This window comes from Lissotriton vulgaris, chromosome 1_1 (assembly GCF_964263255.1).
Source record: "Lissotriton vulgaris chromosome 1_1, aLisVul1.2, whole genome shotgun sequence".
Taxonomy (NCBI): domain Eukaryota; kingdom Metazoa; phylum Chordata; class Amphibia; order Caudata; family Salamandridae; genus Lissotriton; species Lissotriton vulgaris.
In genome coordinates, this window is record NC_141685.1 from 1,346,509,573 (window position 1) to 1,346,536,386 (window position 26,814).

Below are 26,814 nucleotides of genomic sequence, written 5' to 3' on the forward strand. Positions count from 1 at the left end.
AATCAGTAATTCATTTTAAGACCCAGGACTCAAATCAATAACTAACCAAAGTTGTTTCTCTCTCTGGCACTTTTCTTAATCAAGGTTCTGAATTTTATTCATGACAGTTAAATTGGAATTCAGATATCCAGTTGCCAATTTAAGTGCAAGGCCTACATGTAAGTGGGAGTCATTTGGGAGAGCCAAATACGAAGGTTTATGTTTAAAAGTCCAAAGATGGGTTGCAACCCCTTCATCAGCTAATCTTACTGCCACGCCATATCCTCACACTCACTCCTGGTTTTCCTCCAGAGTGCACGAAAGGGTTTGTGACACTTGCCTGTTTCAACCTATGTTCTCTATTCTTTTCCATTTCATGAAATGCAACATTCAGTCCTGTACCAGTTTTTCACCCAAAGCACAGTAAAGTGTTTAATTTCAAATCAATGCACTACTAGATTCATGCCTGTTTTTCCTTTGAGAACAGTGAATCTTGTATGTCCTTTCTACCGTTTAAACTTTCTTTATTTCCTGTACTGAGGAAAACATTATCACTATATGCATAGTGTCAAATCATATAATGATTATTGCTGATGAAATGAAATAGCTCACACAGCAGGGTACCTTTACTCACTTAAGGATTAGGTCTTGCTATAGAACAGGTTAAATAGGCCATTGTGCAAACAGACTAGTTTGAGTTAAAGTATTTTTTCTTACAGTATGACTGAAAGCGTTTTCTATCAGTTTGTAGTCTCATGCCTGTGCTGATTACGGGGTTGGTTCTTACTGCTGTAAAAATCAACATCCTGCTAAACACCAAATGTAGACCAGCATTTACAACATATCTAATGAAGTCTCTGTGAGCAGGAGTGAGTACAGATAATTAAGTAGACAAAATTCATGTTAAAAATAATGTCACTCGAGCTTTCACTCTCCTGCCCCTTTTGTTGGCTGATACGAGGCGAATAAACAAAGTGAGAAACATTTAACTAAATTAAATTACAGGGCTAAAGAAACTTTACTGTGCAGTACTACGTAACTTTTAGAATCTGCTCTGGAAATCATATACTTGTACTTTAGCGACTAATGAATACTATCATGTTAATGTCTGCTAGGACTACTCAAGCACAGGTCAAAACACAAGGTACAATATCGATTCTTAGATCTGGCGTTACTTCTAGCTGTTAGGAATATCACGATGCGTTGGAAGTCTAGTAAACCTCCGGAGGTGCACACCTGGCATACGGAAATGTTAAAATGGGGCAATGCAGAGGGCGCAGTGCTTTGTAGAGAAGAGGCGCAAGGGCTCCGAAGGATACCAATAGCACTGGAATGGGGAACCCTGTTGTAAGAGCTCAAATCCGCAGAGATAGATATGTCAGCTTAGGCTGTATCCATGCCTGTGGGGACGCTCATACCAATAGTCCTTATCTTATTACATATAGAAAATGATATAGTTGTGTTATACCTTACTGAATTGGATAAGAGGATATTGGAGTGTACATGTATTGATGACACTGCTGCATATGGGATGTGACCGCAGTTTGGGCAGGAGGGGGGGGTATTTGGGGGGGGGGGGGTAGGGGTGGGGGGAATTATGAGGGAGGTTTTTTCAGAGTACCAGTCAGACATTGTTACCCAAGAACTCTGGCGGGGGTCGAAACAATAATGTTTGTGGGCCTATTGGATTGTTAACCTAATATGACCGATATATATGACTGTACTTAAAAATCAATAAAAATGTTTAAAAAAAATGAATACTATCATGTTTTGGTCATAGAAACCGCTCTTTTTTCTGAACAATGGTATAATTCTACCGATGCATTTAACGATAATAAGAAGTATTTTATTGTGTAGTGAATTGCATTTGAAATGTGTTTATATTATGGATTTGTAAATGTATGGCACTTTAAAATCTTATAAAATCTTATGCCTGAAAGAGCAAGACACTGACTGAAAAGACAACGTACAGCCTGTCTGACACAAGTGACCAAGCTTTTCTCCTCTTATGCCAGGCTTTATTGTTCTCTCCCAGCTAGCAGGTGTAAAAGACCCTAAAGCAGAAAGGGTCCTTTAATCCAAGAAAATGGCCCTTTAATTCACTGCATTGATGGTCTGCTACTGCACGTAATGAGAAGTCTAATGCGCACACACTCATACACACACCTTTCACATTATGCTAACTAAAACCCATGTCCGAGAGCAGCAAAAGCCGAAAAGCCCAAGTAAAGTCACATGATAAGAAATGTGTCCGCATTGTGTGCTAAGAATCAAATACAAACATCTGCATGAGACTCCAACAGAGTTTTCTTTTTATTCAAGCATGTAGCAAAATGGAAAATGCTACTTACCAGTATGCATCTGTTCTTGGTATGTAGAGCTGCAGAGTTAGACACGGTTGCATAGATCGCCATCTAGTGTTCGGCCCGGATGTTTGCACTTGTTTTTGTCCTGAAAAGTTCTTTGGTAGTCACAACATAGGTGACTCCTCCTTTGAATCACATTGCGCATGGGCATGGGTTCCATCCTCAGATTGTTTTTCGCCATTAGGGAAGTGATGGAGCTTTGCAAGAAAAGGAAGGATGTACATGTAAGCTGTATCTAATTAAGATAATACTGGAACAGATAAAGGTAGCCGGAGAGGCGGGTGGGCGTGTGCAACTCTGCAGCTCTTCATGCCAGGAACAGATGCATACTGGTAAGTAGCATTTTCTGTTCGAGGCATATGAGCTGCAGATTACACACTGTTGCATAGATTATACAGCAGTACCCCCTTTTCGCGGCGACCACTAGTATCTGTTGCTGTAGTTTGAAATAGTGTTTTTAGTACAGCCTGGCCTACAGTAGCTTGTTGTTTTGTTAGCACATCTACACAATAGTGTTTTGTGAATGTGTGCGGTGTAGACCATGTAGCTGCTTTGCAGATGTCATCGAAGGGAATGTTCCCTAAAAAAGCTACTGAAGCTACTATCTTTCTAATAAAGTGGGCTAGAGGAGGAAGGAGTAGTTTCTTTTCTTTAACTCCAGTTCTGTAGTAGGGGTATCTCTGTTATAGTCATAATCTAGTGAATAGTCCCGCCCATGTGCGTGGACCCCGGAGCAATCAAAAATAATCTCTTAAAGTGTCGAAAAAATGCAGAACTGCACAGACACTGAAGAGAGAATTTAAAGACATATAATGCAGCCTAAAAACAGGCTACACTGTCCAGTACTTCAACTAGAAATTCCACCAAAAATCCACAAAACAGCAAAGCCTGTCCAGATTTCCCTTGCCTTCAGCAAAAACCCCTCTGGAATGATAGAGAGGAAGACATGGACAGACAAGCCCCATAGGCTGCCATTATGTGGCTCAGAACAGGATACTGTGCCTTTAAGAGAACTTTCCAGAACTTCACAGTATCCCAGAATGCCCTGCAGGTCCCTCTTACTTTCAGTTCTTTTTGAAGGCATAACACGCCAGACCTGTAGCATTCCTTACATGAATATCTTTCTCCACCGGGGAGGAGGGCGGGCGCTTATGACTATAACAGAGATACCCCTACTACAGAACTGGAGTTACAGAAAAGAAACTACTCCTTCTGTAGTAGGGGATCTCTGTGTATAGTCATAATCTAGTGAATAGAATGGCAAGCCCATCCCCACACCAAAGCGGCGGTGGAGAAAAGAAACCAACAACACTATTGTGCGAACAAATTCCGCAGCGAAGCCTGTCCAACCTGAGCATCCGCTCTGGCATCAGTGTCCAGACAGTAATGCTTAGCAAAGGTATGAACCGACTTCCAAGTGGCGGCCTTGCAAATTTCTGCAATCGGCACATTACGGAGCAAGGCTGTCGTGGCAGCTTTGCCCCTGGTGGAATGAGCCTTAGGCTTACCTCCTAAGGTCTTATTAGCTTTCTGGTAACACAGTTGTATGCAGGACACAATCCACCTAGAGATGGACTGCTTAGAGGTCGCAAGACCCGTCCTGACCGATCCATAATTGATAAACAATTGGTCTGACCTACGAATACCTTTGGTCTTATCCAGATAAAATGTCAACACCCTCCTAACATCCAGGGAATGTAAAGACCTTTCCGCTGGAGATGAAGGGTTCTGAAAAAACGTAGGCAAAGTTATAGTCTGGTTGACATGAAAATCAGAAATAACCTTGGGAAGAAATTTAGGGTGAGTACACATAACAACCTTAGCAGCATGAAATACAGTATAAGGTTCATTACAACACAACGCCTGAATTTCACTCACCCTGCGGGCCGATGTAATGGCCACGAGGAACGCCGCGCCTTCCAGGACAGGTGCTGCAACGAAGCCTTATGAATGGGTTCAAAAGGCTCCTTCATCAAACTGGACAGCACCACATTCAATTCCCATGAAGGCGAAGGAAGCCTGACAGGAGGGAACACTTTCTTAAAGCCTTCCAAAAAGTCTTTGATCACAGGGATCTGGAAGAAGGAAGCCTGTGAAGGGCTTTTCCTGTAGGCAGTCAATGCAGCGAGATGAACCTTAATGGAATGAACATTAAGGCCAGACCGCGCCAAATGCAGAAGGTAAGGAAGGATGACATCTTCCTTGCACGTCGTTGGGTCAAAGTTCCTGGACACACACCAGATACAAAACCTCTTCCACTTGTAAGCATAAGAAGTCCGAGTGGAAGGTCTCTTAGACTCCTTCAGTATGTCCATGCAATCTTCGGGCAGATTCAAATGGCCATATTGCACTATCTCAGGAGCCATGCCACCAAACTCAAGGACGAGAGGTTGGGGTGCAACATCTGCCCCCCGAACTTCGTGAGAAGGTCCGGCCTGCACTGCAGCCGTATGTGTGGAAGTAGAGACCGGTGTAGAAGGTCCGTGAACCACCACTGTCTGGGCCATTCCGGGGCAATCAGGATCATCCGTGCCCTGGACCGCGACAGCTTGATGAGCACCGCTGGAATCCGGGAAATGGGCGGAAAAGCGTAAACAAAGCTGTTCGACCAGTTGATCCAGAGTGCATTCCCCAGCGTCCCTTGCTGGTAGTACCTGGAGGCGAAGTCTCGGCATTTGCTGTTTTCGGCGGTGGCGAACAGATCTACGTCTGGAGTCCCCCACCTTTCGAAGACTTCTCCTAGTACGTCGTCGTTTATGACCCATTCGTAGTTTTCCTGAATCAGTCTGCTCAGTGCGTCTGCCTGAACATTCTGCACACCTGGTAGATGGGTAGCCGTTATCGTCAATCCTCTGGCCAGAAGCCAGCGCCAGATCGTCTGCGCCTCCCGAGACAGGGTGCGCGATCTCGACCCCCCCTGCTTGTTGAGGTAATACATCGTGGTCGTATTGTCCATCTGTACAAGCAGAGAGTTGGTCTGGAAGGACGGATGAAAGGCCTTCAGTGCCAAGTAAACAGCTCTGAGTTCCAGGAAATTGATGTGATACGTGGACTCCATCTGAGACCATGTTCCCTGAATCTGTAAGTCTCCCGAATGCGCTCCCCAGCCTTGGAGAGAAGCATCCGTCACAATAGTCTGAGTAGGAATGTCCTTGTGGAAGGGAACCCCTCTGGGGAGATTCTCCGCTGAACACCACCACTTCAGAGACTGAAGAGCATGCAGAGACAGTTGTATCTTGTCGTCCCAAGATCCTTTCCTCTGGTCCCATTGGTCCTCCAAGCACTCCTGCAGAGGTCTCATGTGTAGTCGTGCATGAGGAGTGAGGAAGATACAAGAGGCATCGACCCCAGTAGAGAAGACACCGTCCTCACTGTTGTAGATGGAGCGGTCATAAGAGCCTGAGCCTTCCGAAGGATCGATCGCCGTCGCTCCTCCGAAAGAGACACGCTTGCTGACAGCGTATTGATGGTGGCTCCCAAGTATTGAATGCACTGGACCGGGATCGGGACAGACTTGGACATGTTGATGTGCAACCCCAACTTGTTCAAGAGAACGCACGTCTTCTGGAAGTCTGCCTGAGCTTCCGAGAAGGAGGAGGCCTTGATCAACCAATCGTCCAGGTACGGGTATACAAACACCTTGTTCTTCCTGAGGTGTGCCGCTACCACTGCCATGCACTTCGAGAATGTCCTGGGCGCAGATTTCAGCCCGAATGGCAGCACTGTGTATTGATAATGGTTGGTGCCGACTTGAAATCGTAGAAACTTCCTGTGTTTGTACGCGATGGGCACGTGGAAGTACGCATCCTGTAGGTCTATGGCACAAAGCCAGTCCCCCTGTTGCAACTGAGGAAAAATCTGATGCAACGACAGCATGCAAAACTTTTCTCTGCGAATCCACTTGTTTGCCTGCCGCAAGTCCAGAATGGGCCTGAACTCGTTCTTGTCCTTCTTGCGAACCAGGAAGAACCGGGAGTACAGACCTCTCCCTCTTTGAGACAGAGGTACGTCTTCTATCGCCCTTTTCCTTAACAGGATATCGGCCTCCGCCTGGAGCTCGCGCAGTTGATACTGCGAGCTGACCGGAGGGATCGCTGGAGGAGGGCTGATGAACCGAAGACTGTATCCATTGCAAACAATATTCAGCACCCACTTGTCCTGAGTAATTTTTCTCCACTCTGCCAGAAAAAATTGAACGCTTCCCCCCACCGGAGCGGGTAACGGATGAAGGGGAAGTAACCGCTCAGGGTCGAGACCCGGCCGGGTCCTTGTTCGCGGTAGAGGACTGTTGTCCCCCTCTACCCTTCTGACGTTTCTGGAAGGGTCTCCGGAACTGCTGCTGTTGTTGCTGCTGCTGTCCCGAAGACTGCCCCCGTCCTCTTCCTTGTGCGCCGTAGCGCCTCTGGAAAGGCCTGAAGGATTTCTTCTCTTTGGGCTTCTCCAAGCCCACAGCCGTCAGGGTCTCCGCCTCCGCCTTCATGCGGGCCATCTCATCATCTGCGCGTTTTCCGAATAGGGTCTCCCCGGAAAAGGTCAGATTGGCCACCCGCTGCTGGGCCTCCGGCTTGAGTGACGTGAGCCGTAGCCAGGCATGCCGCCGCTGATTGATTCCAAGGCAGTAACCATGTGCGGCCAACAGGGAGGCGTCCGCCGCTGCACTGATCACCTGGTTTGATACCAGCATCCCTTCCTTGAGGATCTCCTGGAAGTCCTCCCTCTTGTCTCTCTGTAGCAGTTCCACGAACTGTTGTAGGGAGTCCCACAGCGCCCGGTCGTAACGGCCCAGCAGAGCTGTATCGCTGGCAGCCTTCATGGCTGCGGAAGCGGTCCCACACGCTTTCCTGCCCGCCGAGTCGATCCATCGACTCTCTTTATCTGGCGGCACTGTGGATGACGGGGAGGTAGAATGCAATTTCCTGGCCGGCGTCACTTTCACTGAATCCGGTACCGGATCCACTCTCAGAAAGGCAGGGTCCGAATCCGGGGCCCTGTACTTCTTTAGAAGCCGGGACGGAGCGGCCTTCACCACCGCTGGCGTGAGGAACAGCTCCTCCGCAGGTTCCTTCAATCCAGGTACCAGAGGCAGAAGAGGGCGAGACAAGTGCTTCTTGTGAAGCGTCTCGAATATCACGGACGTCGTAGGTGTTGGAGCCGTCACCGTGATACCTAGCTTCGCAGCTCCCCTCAGGAGAACTTCCTGGAATGTGGCAATGTCGTCCACTGGAGAGATCCTGGTCTCAGGAGAGTCCGATAAGGTTGGCGAGTAGGAATGGGTCCGGGAAGAGTCCGTGCGGGACCTAGACCCCCGCCTCCTATGGCGACGCCTTGATCTGGTGGAGGATCTATGTCGACTCCTTGATCTTCCTCTCCGTCCGGAGCGTGAACGGGACCTCCTCGGCCGAGGACGATCAACCGGGTCCACCGGAACGGGTGACTTGGGTTTGGACGGAGCCTTCGGTCTAGGTGTACCCTTGGGAGGCGTCGGAAGCTTAGGTAACGAAGTCGACCTCGGTGGAACCGGAGGTGGCTTCTCAGGCAACCCTGACCCAGGTTGCGGTGGAGGCAACGGAGGCGGAGTAGGCGTCCTCGGAGGGGGACCCCTCGGTAACGGAGGAGGTGGAGTCACCTTCCCCGACGGGGTATACACCTCGGACTACACAGAGTGCGGCGAACCCCCTTCTCTTCCAGCCTGGGACGTAGGTGAACCTCCCACGGCGTCAGGTCTCCTTCCACCTCTTTTCAGCGTCGAAGAACGGCGACCATACGGCGAGCGTCGGCCCCTGGATGTCGAGCGTCTCTTCCTCGGCGTCGAACGCCTTCTGCGCCTCGACGGCGACCTTCTGGGCCTCGACAGCGACCTCTTGCGCCTCGACGGCGAACCTCGGTGCCTCGACGGCGATCCTCGGCGCCTCGACGGCAAACCTCGGCGCCTCGACGGCAAACCTCGGCGCCTCGACGGCAAACCTCGGCGCCTCGACGGCAAACCTCCGGCGCCTCGACGGCAAACCTCCGGCGCCTCGACGGCAAACCTCCGGCGCCTCGACGGCGGCCTTGGCGGCGAGGACCTCAACGACGACGTCTGCCTCCTCTTCGCCGACGGCGAACGGCGGTATCGCCTCGACGGCGAGCACCGACGCCTGGCTCGTCGACGTCGATTGCTCGACGTCGACGAGGATGACGATGAAACAGTCACCGGGGACTTCGAAAGTCTAGTGATATCTCTCGACGCCGAGCCTCGAAGTCGTTTCGTCTCCGACGATGGGGAACAGACCGCAGTCATTCCTCTCGACGCCATAGTGGGCGCAATGGACCCAGGCGGAGAATGGTGACGCTTGCTAGTCTTCCTGCCCCTGGGGAGGCCCCCAGGGGAGTCAGCATGGGCAGAAGAAGCCCCTTCAGACCCACCTTGTGCCTTCAGTCTTCTTTCTTCGAGACCCTGAAGTCTGATCTTCTTCCTTTCCCTCAGGGTCCTTCCGGAGAAGCCTTGGCAGATAACACACTCCTCTGGAACATGAGAAGCTGGAAGGCAGAGGATACACACCTCATGGTGGTCCGACCTGGCCTTTTTCCTGGAGCACTCCGGGCATTTGTCGAATAATGCAGGCATATTCGACAAAAAAAAACCAGTGAGAAACCAAGAAGAAAAGCCCCACAGCACAATAAAGTACTAAATCTGTGAAAATTAGTGAAAAAACACCAAATAAGTCCCAAAAAGGGAGAGCTCAATGCTCCAGGGTCCTGCTAGCTGAAGCCGGAAAAAAGAACTGAAAGTAAGAGGGACCTGCAGGGCATTCTGGGATACTGTGAAGTTCTGGAAAGTTCTCTTAAAGGCACAGTATCCTGTTCTGAGCCACATAATGGCAGCCTATGGGGCTTGTCTGTCCATGTCTTCCTCTCTATCATTCCAGAGAGGTTTTTGCTGAAGGCAAGGGAAATCTGGACAGGCTTTGCTGTTTTGTGGATTTTTGGTGGAATTTCCTGTTTTAGGCTGCATTATATGTCTTTAAATTCGCTCTTCAGTGTCTGTGCAGTTCTGCATTTTTTCGACACTTTAAGAGATCATTTTTGATTGCTCCGGGGTCCACGCACATGGGCGGGACTATTCACTAGATTATGACTATGCACAGAGATCCCCTACTACAGAACAAATAATGTACGTTTAGCTTTGTGGTAGCAAATTTGTATACATTTGACAATCCATCTGGAAATCCCAGATTTTGATATAGGGTTACCTTTATGTTGTGGTGAGAAAGACACGAAAAATTGTTTGGTCTTACGAAAGAGTTGGGTTTTCTCAATGTAGTATAGTAACGCTCTTTTTACATCTAAGGTATGAAGAGCTCTTTCTGCGACTGATTGTGGCTGCGAGAAAAAAACGGGCAGTTCCACAGATTGATAGAGGTGGAAGGGAGAAATGACTTTAGGAAGGAATTTAGGATTAGTACGGAGAACAACTTTATTATGATGCATTTGCAGGAAAGGTTCTTGAATAGTTAGTGCTTGCAGTTCACTAACTCTCCGTAGAGAAGTAATAGCTACTAGGAACGCAACCTTCCATGTTAAAAATTGTAGTTCACATTTATGTAAAGGTTCGAAGGGAGGTCCCATTAGCCGTGTGAGAACAATGTTTAAATTCCACACTGGTGAAGGTGGTGCTCTGGGAGGAATGATTCTTTTAAGGCCTACCATAAAGGCTTTAACAGTAGGTACTCTGAAAAGAGATGGATGCTGTTTATTTTGTAGATATGCTGCTATGGCAGCAAGTTGCAGTCTAATAGACGTGTAGGCTAAGTTACATCTTTGGAGGTGTAATAAGTAGCCTATTATGTGTTGAATAGACACATCTAGGGGATTGATATTGTTGCTGTGACAATATATTACAAAATGTTTCCACTTGGCTGCGTAGCATGCTCTAGTGGTTGGACGTCTAGCTTCTTTTATGACATTCATGCAGTCAGGAGGAAGGTTAAGGTAACCGAATTCTAGAACCTCAGGAGCCAGATCGCAAGGTTGAGCTGAGCTGGGTCCGGGTGTCTGATCTCTCCATGGTTCTGGGTTAAGAGGCGTGGAGATAGGTATAGTTTTTGGTGCGGTACTACAGAAAGTTCCAGCAGTGTGGTGTACCACGGTTGTCTGGCCCACGTTGGAGCAACTAGGATGAAGGTTAGAGAATGCTGCTGTAGTTTGCGCACTACTAGTGGCATGAATGGGGGAAACGGAAAAGCGTACGCAAATCTGCCTGACCAGTTCATCCATATCGCATTGCCTTTGGACAGTGGGTTTGGATATCTGGGGGTGAAGCTTGGGCATTTGGCGTTTTCGTGGGTGGCAAAGAGGTCTATCTGAGGTTGTCCCCACATCTAAAAGAACGGTTAAAGAACTTGTGGATGAAGTTCTATCTCGCTGTCAAGACTATTTGAGGAACTGGCTCTAGGAACGGTCATCCTTTGGAAAGGTTTTTGGTGTTCCACCACTGCAGAGAGCGATGAGTACGACCGTCTACCAACACTAGATCTGTCAACTGACCTTGAGCCTGGTTCCATTGGAGTGCTAAGCACTCTTGAAGGGGACGCATTTGTAGTCTTGCACGAGGCACTATGAATATGCAAGAGGCCATCATCCCTATGAGCAGCATGAATTGAAGTGGACCTTTGTTTGGTGTCGAAAGTGTCCAATAAAAACCTTCCTCCACTGTGTATGTGTGTAGGTCAACTCCATGGTATTGGGTAGCCCTATGGACAAGTTGATTAAAGCCTATAGTGTCCTCTGGGGGGGAAGGCCTGGAGGGATATATATCACCCTAGGGAACATAAGGGGGGGTCCGGGGTGTTATAATCATCACATGGGTTAGGGGAGTGAGGAGGACTAGGGTTCCCTAATGGATCATCTGCACCTTCCCTGTATCATCAGAATCAGTATCCACATCGTCAGAATCAGTATCCACATTATCGTCATCATCACGTCCTACTGGGGTAGGGGATGTGGTGGGGGAGGAGGAGAAGGGATCCTTAATGGAGAGGTTGCAATGACTCTTTTAGGAGGAGGGTATGGTGCAGGCGCCTCTAGTCTTCGTTTTTTGGATCAAAGAACCAATTGACCAGTCTTAGGATCTTTCACAAGAGTATTTTGGGTAGGATCTGGTTTAAAAAGTTCCACTGTATAAGGCAGAACTTTCAGTGCCGAAGTGTTTGGTTCTGGAAGCTTTTTCGGCACAGACTCTGTAGCTGTTCTAGGTTCTTTTGGCTTGGAACTGTGACCTTTTGCAGTGTCCTTGGCCGGCGGAATGTGTTGTTTTTTCGGTTCCGAGGCCTTTTTCGGCTCCGAAGCATGGAGGTCGGGGGCCTTAGGTGGCAGATTTTTGGTGGGCTCCGAGTGTGTTTTCTGCGTTGATGAGCCGGTTCCAGTCTTCGGTGCCGAGTGCTTGGATGTCGAAGCAGCGGTCGGCGTGGATGAGGAGGAGGATGGCTTCTTTTTGGGTGCCGGTAGGTGTGTGTCGGCACCGAGGGTAGGCTGACTCGAGCCAGAGTCGCCTGAAGGCTTAGTAGGCTTCTTTACCGAGCCCGAAGGCGGGGCATGGGAAACAGTCTCTCGGTGTGCACCCGGGCCAGAAGGCGAGGGTGTGACTGAAGCCTTTTTAGAGGATGTCGAGGAAGGGTCGGGGTCGACGTGTGTACTTACGACCCGCTGTGCTGGAGTGATGTCCTCGGCGTCGGAGTAGCTTAAGCCTTCTTCGGCCCGCTGCTGTTCTGGCACCTCGACGCCCTCTTCAAAGATGTCGTTGGGGATCAAAACGGACGAGAGAGGCATCGTCCTTCGAGCTCATCTGTCCCGAATTGTCGTTTTGGAGCAAAAGGAGGCACAAGCCGAACAGTCCCTGGCCTCGTGTTCTGGTGAGAGGCAAAGATTGTACACCTCATGGAGATTGGTGTGGGGAAACTCCGACCCACATTGAGGCCACTTCTTGAATGGCGTCCTTTCCATTAGCCAGAAGATAAGGCCTAGGTAGGCCCGAAGGCCTTCGCCGATGACCGGAATCGAACACTTCGAAATTGACGAGACTTGCGTCGAGAGGGAAACGCGTTCGAGGCAATACCGTCAGAAACGGGTGAGGGATTGCACAGTGAACGAAAACTCTGTTCGAAACCAGAGTGCAGGAAACACATCCGAGCCCGATGGCGGAAATCTGAGGATGGAGACGATGCCCATGCGCAATGTGATCCAAAGGAAGAGTCACCTATCTCATGACTTCCAAAGAACTTTTTAGGACAAAAACAAGTGCAAACATCCGGGCCCAACACTAGATGGCGATCCACGCAACAGTGTGTAATCTGCAGCTCATCCTCGAACATAACATTATTGGGACACTCCAAAGAGCAGAAGAATACAACCCCTAAGAGAAAATCCGCTTTCTGGAATTCAGGTTATGAAAGTCAACTCAAACATACCCCCTTACCTGAGAATTGGCATCTGGGTTGTATAAGTGGTCTGCTTTTTGCCCCCGGTGATCCAGACCAAAATATTTACAGTGGCTCCACTGGACCATTGGGGAGTTTTGAGGGGCAGCCTGGGGACCATTGGGGACGTTCAACTGCATAACCACCATCCCCGGTCCAGTGGGACTGACACCTGTAAACAAACAAACGTGAGCTATCTTCAGGGCACAACAATTCTTTACAGAGAAGCACTCATAAGAAGCCGTCACTGTACTGGGGCAGTGGAGACCTTGACCCAAGTAAATCGATGGACAGAAACCGATATTTGTGTGGCCAGCCAACATTTAGCCCTGAAGTAGTCCTGTAAGATTTCACTTGCTGAAATGAAGCACAAGCAGAACCCACAGCATTACAATGTGCCACACTGTACTGCTTACTTTCAAACTTTAAATGATATAAGTAAAAGCTCTAGATAACTTGAGGATCTTATTGTGAGGTTTTCCATCACAACTGTCGTCAGCCCTCAGAGGACCATTTCAAACCTTCCAAGAAATCAGACTAATTTTACTTTGAGATTCAGAAGGGTGATGTAATACAAATAAATCAGAGCTCAATAATTTGCAAATATTACTTTACATCACTCTCCTCTCCCAGGTTTAATGAGTGAAAGCAAGAGGTTTCCTGAAAGAAAGATATGGTGATATTTAATTTTAGATGGTTTATGTTTAGGCACCATCTCTTTCTGCAATTGGCCTGGTCGGTCACAAGGAGGAGATCAAATAGTTTCCCCCGGATCAATACCACTTACCAGGAAATCATGAATATCCAAAGATCGGATAGTTTAAAGAACTTATACAACAGTAGAAAGCAGAGGACGGTGCAGAGCTAGACTCGAACCTCCATCTTTAGGTTGTCATACATGACTGCCAGATACAACAAACTCCGTCCATAAGAATTCAGAGGTGGTACTGCAGACACTGGAGCTTATCCTGCATATTAACCACATCGAATGTGCAGCAATTCCCCTCCTGTGCTGCAGATATTTTACACCCATTGTTCATGACGAGCTCAGCTCGTCATCAGCACAGCTCAACCGTGCTTCATGACGAGCTGAGATCGTCATGAGCATCGAAGGGGTTAAAAGCTCAAATCCCAAGAGGGCCAATCAAAAATTCTATTCTTTCAGAACTGTCAAAATGAATGCAAATGAGTTGAGTAATAAAGGCCAAGAGAAACAAAGCTTGCCATGTGCTTTACATAAATGTTCAGTATGTGAGCTTGATTGTTCCTACCCCGCTAACCACTGCATGCTTCAAATCACACTAGGGTAGGGTCCTGCAAATGTCCTTACCTGAAAACTGTGGCTGAATCTGCGAGGGGCTACAAGGGGAAGGGGATGGGGGCATTTGGTACTGCTCAGATCCAGGTGGCTGAAGGAAGCCCACTGAAGAACTGGAAATGATAAAAATAAGAAAGAGTTAGGTGACATAAAGCCATTTTTTCATCATTAGAAGAGCTTTCATTGACTTTGCTGTGCTGTTCTGCTCCAAATCGGCTGCACTAACTACAAGCGATGCAAGTAAGTCATTTATTTGTACATGATTAATTAAAATCTTATAAAACAATGCTAAAAATTGATTTAAAAGTTTATTTGTGCGCAATCTTCTCAATTAGAAAGTTTAATTAGTATCAGTTCATAATTGTCCATAAAATCTTTCAATGGTCATCAAGCGCGCTTGTGTCTTTTTTCTGCTAAATCCAAAAACTTTACGACCCAGCAGTTTAATTTAGTATTGCTGGGGTTAAAGCACAGTTTAACAGCCTACCTACATGTCCGAACGCCATGTAATTTAAAAGAGGACCGTAATAAATTGTACCTCAAGTCCTTTAGTTTGGGACAAATACATATCACATGGATCCAACCATGGGCTCTTATTGTTAATGCCTCCTTATCCTCAATAGATGAAATAATACGTGATCATTTTTTTCGCAACTTTTTTGAAAGACAAGAGGTCTGTTGGGGTGCCCCAGACATCAGGCAGACCTAGGACTTGAAGTGAGTCAAATAGGTAATCTCTAGCTGAGGATTTGTGATGTCGGAGCAACTCTTCCCATACGTTGGAGTTTAGAGAGCCAACCTCAGCGCTGCGAATCTTATGCCAGCTGGTAACATACGCACTCCGCCTTTCTAGTGTTTGTGTAAGAATACCGAATTCTAGCCGGATCTGTGCAGGCGATGTGAGAAGTTGGCCTGATATATAGTGCTCACTATTCTAGTGATCACTGTGTATCATACCAAACGACCCTTATTGATGATTGGTTGTAAGTCAACCTTATAGACCAGCTATCCTAGTAGTGTGGACAAAAGCAGTCTTCAGGCTAAACTCTAGAGGGCGTGTTAAGCCAGCTGTTTTACCATCACATATACCCCTTGAACACCAAGTGAAAGGACACCACACAAGTTGTTATGAAAAATAAAGGATATTTATTAATAACAAGTCTACCCTGAACTCTTTATGAGTCAGGGAGCTAAGCACAATACAAAACTCTTACGAAAATACTACAAGTTGCACAATTTACACAAATGCCCGAGGGGCACGAAAAACCATATACTCTAAAAGTGGAATGCGAAATACTAGCAGGTGAGTAACACGATCCAGAGGCTTCAGGACCGCTAGGACTACACTACTGAACTCTAAGGTTAGGAGCAGGAGGCCTAGGGAACTCGGGTGCAGAGTGTGCACTCTCACGCGGGATGCGGGACAAAGTCTATGGATGCTAGCAATTCTAAAGTTACTGTTTCCGGACGAATCCGACTAGATAGACTAAAAACGAAAAAGGATCTGGACACTTGGATAGTGAACCTGCGTTGGAGCACCAGAATGCTCGGGTTACCTAGCCCAGGGGCTGCGGCTGCATAGGGTTCAAAAGACGTCGGGAATCCTCGTAGTCTATGGAGCCTGAAAGAAGAAGTTGCTGGCAGGCGACCAGTGAAGATGTTCCGTGTGATCCAAGGCTGGATCGGTGATGGAGACGACCTGAAAGCAGAGGGGACTCAGTTCTTAATCACTAGCCAGTGATTGTGTGGGCACCAGGATGGCACCGGATGAGGTCACCACGATCAGGTGAGTGGGCGACGCTGGACTCTGCAGTCACACGGGCCAGGAGGCGTTGTCGGCGACCAGGCTGGAGGTGCGAGCTGTCCCACGATGGTGTCTGCTGTTGGCGATGCTGAAACCAGGATTGGAGCAACAAGCCTTGGCAAAGGCAAGCCCACGCAGTGGAGTCAAAATGGCGTCTGGAGTGGACCAGGAGGGTCCGGGGTGCTCCTCTTTTGGAAGGGAGCAAGGGCCAGTCTGGAGCAACCATACCAGCGGTGAAAACGTCGTGGTACGTCGTCAGGAGGGTCACTAGCCAACGGGCAAGTGACCGGACAACGTGGCAAGCAGCAGAAGAGCAGAAGGGCCCCACGCAGATCTCGTGGATGCTGGGGGGCTGGACTTCGGTGCTGGAGCTGCTCGGGGTTGGGGCTTCTCAAACCCCAGTGCACTCACTCGAGGATCCCTAGGCGGTCGTGCTGGTTAAGCGTCGTGCAGGTTTTGAAGATGGCCGGTCCCTCAGGTCTCGTCACACCCACGAATCTCAGCTGGGCTGATGATGCAGGTAGAGGTCAGAGATGGCAGAGAATCCGGGTCTCGTTGAGCTTGTCAGTCTTGATCCGGAGGATGGACGTGCAGCAAACCGCAACCGCTTAGGTGGTGCCTGCTGGTGCAGGGTGGCTACTCCTTAGCCACAAGGGAGAGTCTTCAGAGAATGTCAAGAGTTCCTTTCGTGGAAAGTAGTTCAAGATTACCTCATCTGGGAAGGGGGCCTGCTCCTACCTTTATCCTAAGAAAAGGGGCTGGCACGCGACTAGGTCCTGCCCATGGGTGGGACCAGGAGGGGGGTGGTTACACCCCTCTCCTTTATCCGGTCTCTCCCCAGCTCAGGGGCTGGGGTGCCCCTGGAACTGGTTTGAGCCGGCATATGCACAGTGAGCACCGGGGTGCCACTTGCAGTCACCTTCCTCTCAGCCCTGCCTACCTGGGATACACAAAATCCTGTCTGAGATGGTGCTAGCACCGCCCCTGACAGGAAACCCTTTGTCCGAGCTCTCCTCGCTGGAAGGACTCCCAGCAGCAGGAGGTCAGACTTGTGTCTGTGGTGGCAGCATCCATTTTGTGATGCTGAGGCTCGAGTCAACTTTAACCGGGGTTCACAGTTACATACATGTCGTGTCCCTCTAGAAGGGTGGAATGCTAACCCCGTCGCCAGAATTGGCGAGGGGTTAGTATTCCAATTCGTATGACACCTTACTCGACATGTTTTGATAAAGCGTTACCATAGTTGGTAAATAACCGCGAGGATTATAAGGCACTTAAGAGTATATGTTACGCGTTATCATGGAACAGCTATTAGGACTTGGTTCCGCAAGCTGCAAACGGGCTCAGCTCATGCCAGAGCACCATCTCACATAATTCCAAGCACTCTGCCTTCAGGATTGATAAGGCCTGCCATAGGAGTGACTGATAGGAATCTATGTGTCCATTTTAGGGTTAGATATAGAGATACTACATCTAAAGCAAAGGGTGATTACACCACCTTGCCCCAGCTGTCGTGCAGCCAGTTGTGTCAGATTTGTATGGCCAGCCAGGGGTGGCATAATACATGCTTCAGCCCCTGGTAGGCCCTGGGTACACCTATGCCCTGGATACCTAAGGTATACTGTACAGGGACTGATAAGGTGACTCACTATCCAATTAGATATGTACCTAAGGTACATGGAATCCATTTTACAGAGAGAGCAGTGGGCCTGGGGTCCTGAATAGCAGGGTCCCAGGTCAACTAAGTCGAAAAAACCAGCAAAACACCAGGCAAAAAGTTGGGGGCAACCATAGTCAGATATCCACCTTCCTACAGGCGAGACGTATCTTGGCAGGTTAAAGATAGCCCTGTATGAGTTAGCTATAACTATGTCCAGTAGTGCGGCTGTAACTTTGCGCGCAGGATCTGGAGAAGAGGGTTGAGAGTTAGATCAGGGAGTTTGGCCTTTAAAGATTTTATGGCCTAGTAGGTCATGGTTCCCTTTCCTCGTAAGGAGTCAAATTGAGGTTTAAACGAGTTCTTGGAGTCCAGAATTACACCCAAACACTTATAGGTAGTTACCAGGTCCAGCCCTTCACCTTTTATGTACAAGCAATGCATCAGGCTCGTTTCACAAAGCTATAGTCTAGAATTGCTACTTGTATGCATCAAAGTAGCAGATCAAGGACTAGCTAGAGCTGCATACACTTTGAGAATAACGCTTATTTTACATTTGACCTTTTTCTTTTTGCTTCCTATGTTACTGGTATAGGAGAAGGGGTCCAAGTTGATACAATATCAAAAGCACAAACTCATAATTCATACACTAAACAATAAGAAACTTCATAAGAATAATTTAGAGAGATGCTATTTAATATACATCCTCATTTGAAAATTAATTACCATGTCTTCACAACAATACACTTTATGACATTTACTAATATGCCCAAGACAGGGGGGCGTGGGAAAGAAAGAAGGGTGAGAAGAGGGAAAAAATTGTGCAGGATAGTGCAAAAAGTCAAATTAATCATAGGATAAGTACATAGTACGTGGTCTCATCCACATTTAACATAGAGTCCCACATTGGACATGCATACATTGTCATACATTCAACTTCCTCCGGGGCGTGTGAGGCCCTGGGGTTTAAGCTGGATCTTTCCAACCACTACTCCTTTAAGGGATGCCTGCTTTACAGACCCCCTGGGGCGAAGTCCCGCTTTCTCGAAACAGTTGGCAGTATCTTAGAGGAGGCGGTTGGGGCTGACTCCTTTACTGTCTTGGGGGACTTTAACTTCCATTTGGAAGATCCCGCCGACTCAGATTCCTTGGCCTTACTAGACGTAATGTCGGTAGTGGGCTTGATCCAGTCGGTAGTAGGGCCAACCCACCAGGCTGGCCACACTCTAGATGGAATCTTCACCAACAGCTCTGATCTTATGTTCCAAAAAGCCGAACCCCTACCCTGGACAGACCATGGGGTGGTGCGGTTCACCATTCTTATTCCTCAGGCTAAAACAGTGACAGGTGAGGGGCAAACCAGCAGTACGTGCAGGCCATGGAAAAACATCAAAGCAAACGACTTGGAGGAGCTGCTTCTGGCCTCCGACCCGGCCCGACCGACAGACGTAAGCATAGCCTCTTCCGAATATACAGACTGGATTGATCATGCTTGCCTTAAGTTGGCACCCCCTAAACGATGTCGACCCGCTAGGTCAGTGCCATCAGCCCCCTGGTACTCGGACGTCCTTAGAGATGCCAAAATAGTATGCAAAAAGCTAGAACGGATTTGGAGGTCCACCTATTCGGAGCATGACAAGGAAAAGCTTAAAGCCGGCCAAAGGGCCTATAAAGATGAGATCAGGCAAGCTAAGAGGGCATACTTTACGGAGCGTATTGAGATGGCTAAGAACTCCTCAAAAGAACTCGTTGATACTGTCACCAGTCTGGCCTCTCCTAAGGCGGTGATGGTCCCGCCTAATCTAGAACTATGTGAGTCCTTAGCAAAGTTCTTTCAGAACAAAGTGCAGGTGATATTTACCTCTCTTGAACCTCAGGTGGCTCAGAGCCTCCATGACACTCCCCATAAGATTTCCCATGCGGGATCCACTGGAGCTACTTTCTCAGCCTTTATACCTGTGGAGGCAGAGGAAGTAGCAAAACTGTTGCTAGCCACCAAATCTGGTTCACCTTACGATCCTTGCCCCACCTCTATTGCTAAACTGGCGGTTGGCCCTATGGCGAATAAACTGGCAGGGATTTTCAACTTAATGTTTGAAAAAGGCAATTTCCCTACGATCTGGAAACGGGCCTCAATCAGCCCGCTCCTCAAAAAGCCCTCCCTTGATATTGCGGACCCCAACAGCTACAGACCAATATCCAGGTTGCCACTGCCTGCGAAACTGGTTGAGAAAATTATGAACTCCCAACTCTGCTCTTTCCTGCGCAATTCTAAAGGTTTAGACGCAGCACAACATGGTTTTAGAGAGGGTCACAGCACTGAGTCGGCTCTGATTAAGTCCACAGAGGAGATCCGGAAGGTGCTTGACGAAGGGGGCCAGGCAGTGCTGATTCTTTTAGACCTGTCGGCAGCCTTCGATACCGTCCACCATGCATTGTTACTTGATCGGTTGGAGGGCTGCGGGGTTCGCGGACAAGCACTCAAGCTCCTGGAGGCCTTTTTAACTGAGCGGGTACAAGTGGTGGCCATGGGGGAATATGAATCAAGACCTTTCGAGCTCCCGGGGGGGGGTCCCGCAGGGATCCTCCCTAAGCCCCACTTTATTCAACATCTACGTAGCCGCTCTTGCCCCTGTAATCAGATCCTGCGGGTTTGAGTTAACATCATACGCCGATGACACCCAGATTGTGGTCTCGGTGCTCCCGGGGACTGAGAGGGAGGTGGCAGGCAGGTTTCGGGATTGCATGTCGGCAGTCAGCTCTTGGATGGCTAAAAGCTGTTTAAAACTGAACTCATCAAAGACTGAGGTGATCATTTTTGGCACAAGTACCAACCTTTGGAGCCCTAACTGGTGGCCCACTGATATGGGGGCCCCTCCCATCCCTGTTACAAAGGTGAAGAATTTGGGGGTCGTTATTGATAACCTTCTCACCTTTAAACCCCAAGTCAATGCGCTGAGTTCCTCAGTACATTACATTCTGAGAATTATCAGAAAGGTTCTACCGTACCTTCCTGAGGGCTGTAGAAAGACGGTGGTGACTGCCCTCGTTTTATCACGCATTGACTATTGTAATAGTCTTTTTCTCGAGGCACAACAGGGAGTGCTCAACAAGCTTCAAGTTCTACAAAATGCGGCTGCCCGCTTGATTGGGGGTTTGCCCAAGTTTTCCTCAGTCTCTAAGGAGTTGGATAAACTGCACTGGCTTCCGGTACGGAAACGAATTAGGTTCAAGGCCCTTTGCATTGTCTTTAAGGCACTGCATGGCCTTGGCCCAGTGTTTCTTCAAGATCTTTTTCAGTGGTATAGACCAGGTAGACAACTGAGGTCGGCCAGTCTGGGGCTGGTTAAAACCACCCGAATCAAGAGGGCACGCTGGGGTGGAAGGAGCTTTGTCAGGGGAGCTGCGAAGGCGTGGAACTCCCTCCCTCTCTCCCTCAAACTTAATACAAATCTCCTGGCATTCAGGAAGGATCTAAAAACATGGCTTTTCTCCCAATAAGTACCTAGATTTTCGCTTCTCTGGAACTATCACTTTAGCGCCAGGACGCCGACCGGTATCAGTGCGCTCTATAAGTGTAAAAAATAAATAAATAAATAAATAAAATATACTCGAAAAAATCCTATCCCATTTTCAGCTTGCACAGTCACAAATGATCCGTGCCCTTCTACACTGCCCCAACACCCCACCACTGCTTGTCCTGAGGAAGACCCCGCCGTAGGGCAATAGCGTCGCCTACTTATCTGGGGTAAAAACGTCGACACACCCTTTTCTGTTCCTACCTGTTAGCAACGGATCATTTGTGACTTTGCAAGCTGAAAATGGGATAGGATTTTTTCGAGTATATGAATACATGTATGACAATGTATACATGTCCAATGTGGGACTCAATGTTAAATGTGGATGAGACCACGTACTATGTACTTATCCTATGATTAATTTGACTTTTTGCATTATCCTGCACAATTTTTTCCCTCTTCTCACCCTTCTTTCTTTCCCACGCCCCCCTGTCTTGGGCATATTAGTAAATGTCATAAAGTGTATTGTTGTGAAGACATGGTAATTAATTTTCAAATGAGGATGTATATTAAATAGCATCTCTCTAAATTATTCTTATGAAGATTCTTATTGTTTAGTGTATGAATTATGAGTTTGTGCTTTTGATATTGTATCAACTGGGACCCCTCCTCATATACTACGGACTACCCAGGTCCCAGTACTGTTGGGTCAACCCGTATATTATAACATCCTATGTTACTGGGCAGGCTTCAGTATTTCACTCAAATGAATGAAGACACTGGTATGTATTCTTTGTCGGAAAGATGAACACCACTTTAGAAGCAAGTCCTCTTTAAAAGGCTCCTTTCTAAGCCTTGGGCACTAAAGTGAGGAATAGCACTTTGAGATAAGTGGTGATGGAGGACTCTTTCTTTAGACAGAAGTTATGCCTTTTTCACACAAGTCCCAATGAAAGAGGCGAGTGGGTGAAGGTTTAACATTGCTGGCCCTATTCGTTTACTCCGACACACAAATTGGTACCAGTTTGTTTCAGACAATAAGGCACCTTTCACACTTTTGCTTGTAAGGTGGGCAAGGAGCCAATCTAGAGAGGAGATTCATTTGTTAAATGTATTTGGTGATTTTATTCCGGATGAAGAGCGGCCCTGTTTCATGCAACGCTTAGCCGGTGATACAAAGCAGCTTGAATATGGATCTTCTGACAACCGGTAACCAATGTAGGGCCTTCAAAGCAGGGGAGATGTGGGCTTGTGACATTACATGTAGGAGTAGTCTGGCAGCAGAGTTCTGCCTCCATTGTAGTCTTTTCATAGTTGTAAATGATTATTCGTGGTAGCGGCTTTTGGTGCAATTGAGTTTAGACAGTACAAGAGAGATAGGAGCCAAAGGAAGGGACAATGTAAAGTTCTAGGCTACAGCTCTGCAGATATGAAAAAAAGACTGTGCCTTAAATAGCTCTCAGCTCACCAGTATCCCATCATGCCCAGTAGGTGGCAGTGGTTCTTCTTTTACAAATCAAACAGTATTATTAGTTAGGTAAACAGAATGTCTACTAATCGTCTGTCTCTTCCACAGGGGGAGGAGGGTGGGTTGCTTATGATTTCAATAGAGATTCCCCTGAGAGAGAACTTGGATTACAGGTAGAAAATCATTCTTTCCCTTAGGGCATCTCCATTGAGAATCATAAGCACTGAATAGAGTAGCAAGCTCATCCCTACAAACTGCGGTGGAAGAAAAAAAAAAAGTGATCCATAGAGAAAACTATGCTAAGAGATTCCTCAGGGAAGCCTGACTAACAAGTTACTTACCTTCGGTAACGTTTTTTCTGGTAGATACAGTATCTGCCTGTGGATTCCTCACCTTGTGAATATCCCCTGCGCAGCAGCCAATCAGAAACTTTTGTAGCTCTCCACGCCGGCGAGGTCATGGACGACGTCACAGAGGGTACGACTCCGCTCGCGACCCCGCTGACGTCACTGGATCATAATAGGGCCTCGTCGGCGTGATGACGTCAGTTCCGCCCTTTTTTCCGTGCCCCCGAGGCACACGGACAGACCAACATAAACAGTAATAGTATACATAGTACACAGCATTCAAAACAGCACACACAGTGTGAAATCAATGCAATAAGCAAGAACATATAAATACATCCATTAAAAATGTTTCAAATATACACTTAGCAGGTATAGAAGAGTGGACAAAGGGGAGGCCGGTGGGTCAGTGAGGAAACCACAGGCAGATACTGTATCTACCAGAAAAAGCGTTACCGAAGGTAAGTAACTTGTTCTTCTGATAGATACATCTGCCAGTGGATTCCTCACCTTGTGAATAGAGTCCCACAGCAGTCCCCTCTCCCGGAGGAGGGTGTCCACTCTGCTATACCAAGAAATCCTGGAGGACAGAGCGGGCAAAGTGGCCGTCCCTCCTCACCTCGGTATCTAAGCAGTAATGCTTCGCAAAAGTGTGGAGGGAGGCCCAAGTCGCGGCTCTACAAATATCCTCTACATGCACACCTCTAGCCAAAGCAGATGTTGAAGACTTTGCTCTAGTAGAATGAGCCCTTATACCCTTCGGAGGTTCTTTACCAGCCAGGGCGTAGCAGATCTTTATATACAGGATAATCCATCTCGACAGCGTGCGCTTGAGCACCACTTTTCCTTTTTTACAGCCAGCAAATCCAATTAAAAGCTGGTCGTCCACACGATAGTCTTTAGTCCTATTGAGGTAGAAACTCACCGCCCTCTTAGGATCTAGGCGGTGAAGCCGCTCCTCCTCCTTGGAAGGGTGAGGGGGAGGATAGAAGGTAGGAAGTGTAATTGACTGCCCCAGATGGAAGGGAGTTACCACCTTAGGCAGAAAAAAGCCCTGGTCCTGAGTACCATTCTCTCAGCATGAATGTTCAGGAATGGGGGTTTCGAACTAAGAGCTTGAAGCTCACTTACCCTCCTTGCCGAGGTAATTGCTACAAGAAAAACAGTCTTAAAAGACAGAAGTCTCATGGGACAATTGTGTAAGGGTTCAAAGGGAGAACCCATCAAATAAGTTAACACAAGATTCAAGTCCCATTGAGGCACAATAAATGGAGTTGGAGGGAATTTGTTGGTAAGACCTTTTATAAAACGTAACACAATAGGTGAATCGAATCCAAGGGAGCCGGCGTCGGAGATCGAGAGACCTCGACTTCGGAAGTCACTACCTTCACCAGTGAAGCCGGATCCGAATGCATAGGATCGACATCTCTGCGACGCCGAGAAGATGACTTCGGCGCCGGTTTTTTATCATAGTGGCGCCTCGAAAAGTGCTTCTTCTTCTTATGTCTTTTTGACTTCGAATGCCCCGAAGCAGACTTTAAACCAAACCTGGATTCGGAACAAGACCTCAACCTCGATCTTGATTTTCTTTTACTCGCCTTCTTTTCCTTTTTCTTCATCTTGGCCATAAACAACTTTGCCTCCCTTTCCTTTAATGCCTTTGAGTTCATCTTCTTGCAGCACGCACATTCTTCGATGTCGTGATCGGAAGACAAACACCATACACAGTCCTGATGCGGGTCAGTGATGGACATTTGCTTCCCGCACTCCCTGCAGGGCTTGAAACCGGACTTTCTTCCCGACATCTTAGAAAGGAAACAAGAAGAACAGACGAGAACACTAGTAATAACAATGTAACTACAGAGAGTCCCAGAAAACCGTTGGCGTCGACGGCGCAGAAAAAAGGGAACTGACGTCATCACGCCGACGAGGCCCTATTATGGATCCAGTGACGTCAGCGGGGTCGCAAGCTGAGTCGTACCCTCTGTGACGTCGTCCATGACTTCGCCGGCGTGGAGAGCTACAACAGTTTCCGATTGGCTGCTGCGCAGGGGATATTCACAAGGTGAGGAATCCACTGGCAGATGTATCTATCAGAAATACATGATCATCTATTCTTGCATTTGAGTTTAAACAATAGTGTCTGGTAAAAGTGTGAAATAAGTTCCACGTAGATGCTTTACATATTTATTCAATATGAATATTCCTCATCAAAGCAGCTGTAGCTGCTTTCCTTCTAGTGGAATGAGCTTTTGGTCTACCTGACAGAATTTTATTTGCTTTCAGGTAGCATCACAAAATACAAGAAACTATCCACCTGGATATAGACTGTTCAAACGAGGCAAAACGTGTACGTACAAGGCCATTGTTTACTAACAATTGATTAGACTTGCGTGCGTCTGTAGTTTTGTTTAGATACAATGTTAAGACCAGTCTAACATCTGAAGTGTGGAGAGTTCTTTCTGTTGGCGTGGCAAGGTGCTGGAAAAAAGTAGGCAAAGTAATGGACTGGTAAATGTGAAAATCCGAAACAACTTTGGGTAAGAAATTCAGATGAGTCCTCCTAACCAACTTACTGCAATGGAATGCTGTAAGGGGTTAGTGAGCACAAAGTTTAAATCTCACTAACCCTATGCGCTGGCGCAATAGCTACTAGGAAAGCAGCCTTCCATGAAAGGTGTTGTAATGAGGCTTTATGGATGGGCTCAAAAACACATGCCATGAGACGTGAGAGTACTATGTTCAAATCCCAAGAAGAGTAGGGATAGTGTATTGGAGTGAACACTTTATACCCTCTAGGAAGTCTTTCATAACAGGGGCTTTGATAAAAGAGGTTTGTGGAGGACATTTTCTCTAGGCAGTAACAGCCACCAAATGAACTTTAATAGAAGAGAATTGCAAGCTAGATTGGCCAGATAAAGCAAGTATGGAAGTATAGCTTCCTGGCACGTCGTTGGATCAAAGTTCTTGTCAGATCACCAGATACACAATCTATTATTGACATTTTGTTTTGTTTACTGAACGGGGACTGCATGTTCCAGAAGCCCCAGGCCCCAGAAGATGGTCCCTGACTCCAGCAGTACCTCATTCATTGTGCTATTTAAGGGGTACGCTGCACTAGCCCGGTTTCTACCGCCACTTTGCTGCCTGTCTACCTGTTTGGAGGGGACTCTAAGTCCCAGGACTCTTGCTCTTCCCAGGAGGGAGGAGCGTGCATACCATCTCGCGCTAAAAAACCTGTAAGACTCCCGCAGCGTGAGACACGCGTGGGCCGCGCCCGGGCCCGTCATTGCCAGAAAGAGTCAGGGCAGAGCCACCCCCATTTTGATTTGTGGACCTTCTAATTGCGAGTTTAATCCATCTTCACTTGGTTTACATCTTCGCTTTGGCACCTATTATTGAGACTATGCTTGGGCTCTACTAATTGCTATCTATTAGAACAATTGTAGACTGGAAAGATCTGAATACCGGAACATGGCTTACTTGCTAATTGGAGTTTTTCTTAATGCCCTGGGTAGATGGGAATCTGGCTGTCATTTGCTGTATTCTGATTTATGCAAAACAACGATTGATGGACAGAATGCAGAACAAGGTCATACATTCACCCCAGTACAGAGATCTGGGCCTAAATCCATTGTTTTTTTGCACTCCACACCACCCCAGTTCAGACATGGCCATATGCAAATCAGCCTTGACCCTGTGTCTCATGGGAACAGTCCAGCCCGTACTGCCAAGCCATGTCTTTCCTGGACCAGAATCAAGCATGCTAGGACCGGTTTCTGGCTATCAGCCGTCTTCAGCCAGGATAGCTTGACTCCAGTGCTGTGGAGAGCATGGGACTCACGTCTGAGCATGCCATTCCCACTCGGGGTGACAAATGCAAAACAACAACTGAGGGATTTGGCA

General features: G+C 47.7%; 1 protein-coding gene across 3 annotated transcripts in view; it reads right to left on the reverse strand.

Moving 5' to 3' along the window:
- Positions 1–12,122: 12,122 nt before the first annotated feature.
- Positions 12,123–26,814, reverse strand: part of R3HDM2 (R3H domain containing 2) — a 921,072-nt gene continuing 906,380 nt past the window's right edge. For all 3 annotated transcript variants that reach the window (XM_086966594.1, XM_086966584.1, XM_086966589.1), the window contains 2 exons: positions 14,130–14,230; positions 12,123–12,971 (listed from right to left, as the gene is read on the reverse strand). In XM_086966594.1, the coding sequence (XP_086822720.1) occupies positions 12,781–12,971; positions 14,130–14,230 (292 nt within the window). In that variant the 3' untranslated portion in view covers positions 12,123–12,780. The remainder of the gene's footprint in view (positions 12,972–14,129; positions 14,231–26,814) is intronic.